The sequence below is a fragment of the Suillus subaureus genome, assembly GCF_016647635.1.
Source record: "Suillus subaureus strain MN1 chromosome Unknown BJ212scaffold_487, whole genome shotgun sequence".
Classification (NCBI taxonomy): Eukaryota; Fungi; Basidiomycota; class Agaricomycetes; order Boletales; family Suillaceae; genus Suillus; species Suillus subaureus.
Window position 1 is genome coordinate 3,581 of NW_024539043.1, and position 2,898 is coordinate 6,478.

The 2,898-nt window shown below is 44.3% G+C and overlaps 2 protein-coding genes across 2 annotated transcripts; both read right to left on the minus strand.

The window, feature by feature from the left end:
* Positions 1-537: 537 nt before the first annotated feature.
* On the minus strand, positions 538-921 carry BJ212DRAFT_1490602 (uncharacterized protein; the record flags this gene model as incomplete). Its single annotated transcript, XM_041341463.1, has 1 exon — positions 538-921. One exon carries the CDS (start codon positions 919-921, stop codon positions 538-540), a length of 384 nt encoding a protein of 127 aa, XP_041184947.1.
* A 366-nt stretch (positions 922-1,287) lies between these two features.
* Positions 1,288-2,115, minus strand: BJ212DRAFT_1490603 (uncharacterized protein; the record flags this gene model as incomplete). Its single annotated transcript, XM_041341464.1, has 1 exon — positions 1,288-2,115. The coding sequence occupies one exon, from the start codon at positions 2,113-2,115 to the stop codon at positions 1,288-1,290; it is 828 nt and encodes a 275-aa protein (XP_041184948.1).
* Positions 2,116-2,898: the final 783 nt, after the last annotated feature.

Below are 2,898 nucleotides of genomic sequence, written 5' to 3' on the forward strand. Positions count from 1 at the left end.
CGAGTGCTCCATTCATGGTTGTGGGAAGACTTGTCAAAGGCTGGTTCATCATCATCAATGGCCACTCTTCTCTAAATATTTGATCAGTGTGCTGCATGGTATGAGGCCATGGGTTGGGTCACAATTTATACAATCATCATTCATACAACTACAATTATTTCCAGACTTACATAGCAATCACAATATAATGATATAACACTAATTTTCTGCAAAAACTAAGCAGGAGCTCAATCAGAGATGCACAAGTAACGACAACAAAATCATTCTCACCAGTTGTGTTAGCAAGAAATTGTGAACATGCCACATCAATGTCCATAGTACCATTGTCTGTTTATCAAAATGTAAGTGTTTGTGTTGTTATTGGTAAGAAAAAACTTACCATTGTATGAATAATATGTGCTGCACATGAAATCCACCTCCTCCACTGACAACTCATTGTTGAAGTAAGTCTAGTTGTTGATGGGCAACATGAGGCTGAATGGAACAGCTTCCCATGAAATTCCCTTGAGAATGGAGGGGAGATCATTGAAATGAAAGCTATGCATGGCCAGCCTCTATGAGCCCACCATGAAAAAGTGTAGCCCTTGCATGAGGCTGATTCATGAATTTATGGCAATGCTGCTCATACACAACATAATCTGTATAAATGGCCTTGAAAGGTGGGAGCATGTAGGTTGGTGAGTATAAATGGAGCTCTGTTAGTGGGCGATGTGTGTCAAGCACAACTGCCATGGCTTGCAATGTCTTGAAAGTGATTCCTTTTTGGAGGAGATTGAGTGCAATCTTTGTGATGTCAGACTCCCAGTCATGCCAGAGGTACACCACAGCAGTGGCAGTGTCAGCAACAATGAGTTTCCAGATGACCAGACTTGCTGATAGACTTGGCTCTATGACATAGAGCCATTGCTTGGGAAGTTGCATGTAGGAAACTCAAATGTCTGCATTTGAGACTGCTAAGGAAGGATTGGGTCCTAAGTCCCAGAGATCAGCTGGCATTTCAGACAACCCAGATACTGGCAATGTGACCAGGTAGCCTATGAAACAAGTAATGATCTTCTTCTGAATGTCTGGAATTGTTGCAACATCTGTGCCTACATCACCAATAAGTCTGCATAGGTGAAGCCACTCTGTCTTGCAGATCCAAGATTCAAACATGGCCAATCTACCTCAGGGCATAGAGGTTGATGCTGCAAGTTGGAATCCAAGATGGAAATGTAACATAGAAACAAAATGTTCAATGCTGTGATTGTACTTCAAGGAGGATGCAACCTCATGATAACTGAAGTATTAATCAATGTCCTGCAAGAAACTGGCCTGTGATGGAGGTTGAGGTGGTGCCGGTGGAAGAGTGGGAGGAGCAGGAGGAGCAAATAGAGTGGGAGAAGTGAAAAATTCATCTTTCCAGTCGCCATCAGGAATGCTAGTGGGATCTAATGCATCACACAAGTCCCACTCATTATGAAATGAGTCATACATCCTTGTAGTTGAACTGTATTCCCTCCACACTGAGGGAATATCATTCTTCATGATGCAGATGCATAGATGAAAGCCATCATACTCCTCTTGGGGCTGCCATTTGAACACCATGGTCTTCTTGGCAGGGTAATCCTGGTTACCTGCTGATGTTGCATGGCTCAGATGTGATTGCCATTGAGCTGGAGTCTTTTTCTCCTCTCTCTTCTTATTTCCCTCATGGCACCACACTAAGAACACCTGCCAAACTTCTCCTCGCAACTGTCCACTGTTGTGTTTGGGCTCCAGAAACAGAAACACAGGAGGCACCTCTTCTTGGGAATCAAGAGAGATGAGTTGATTTCCTCTGCTGCTCTGACACCCATTGTCAGAGGGAGCCCATGGGTTATCTACATCACCCCATACAGGAATGGGCTCTGGTTGCATTTCTCTGACATCCAGATACTGACACCTATTGTCAGGAGGACCTGATATGCTAGTATGGCCCCAGGTGCTGTCAGCTGGTGTTTGGCCCCATTTTAGAGCCTCTGTCACAGAGGTGAGAGCTTCCCAGGAGGGAGTATAGTAACACAACATAGAGTCAATGACAGATGCCCCCCTGACACAGTGGACCCATATTGGGATCAAGAACTGTTCAAACATGGGCAGTGGACAGAGGAGATGAACACTTCAGTGCATTGAACATTGGCTGACAGATCTCCCACAAATGAATGTAATAACTTGAGAACTCATTTAGCCAGTATGGGGCACTCATGGTCATCAATCAAGACAGACATCCAGGGGTGATTGGAACCATGATATCAACGACTCATAATGTGCCATGTACAGGCAGTGGCAATTACTAGAAAAATGTCAGTCATAATGCAATGGGGATAGGAATTGACTATGTACATAAAAATGTGTTACATAACTTCAGTGCAACCTTTATAGCAAGTTTGGCATTCTCATGTGAACAAAGATACCCAAATGTAGCTGGAGCAGGTGGAAGTATAGTCCCCCACAGAATGAACATCCCAGCATCCAAACACTCCTGGCACCAGATCAATTTCTTTTCAAACTCATACCATCTTTCTTTCTCTGATGTTGCGATGAAGCACATGCTTGCCCTGTGCATTGACCTCTGTGCAAAGAGAAAACCTGGTGTGGTTCAGGCATTCAAAGATGGGCCCATTGAAGCTCAGGTTCAAAGGCACAACAGGAAACCATGGACACAATATATACACCCAGCAAGGACTGAGTGGTGTATTGCTGTCATTGGGAGAATAATCACAATCATTGCAGGGGTTCCAGGGAGGCTGGTAGGGAATCACTTCAGGCAGGAAGTGCACAGTGAGAGAAGTGAAGACCTTCTCATCACACACAAAGACTTTGAGGTTGGCAGTCATGGAAGGGTCAGAAGGGTTGGGTTGACTTGTAGAATGACAC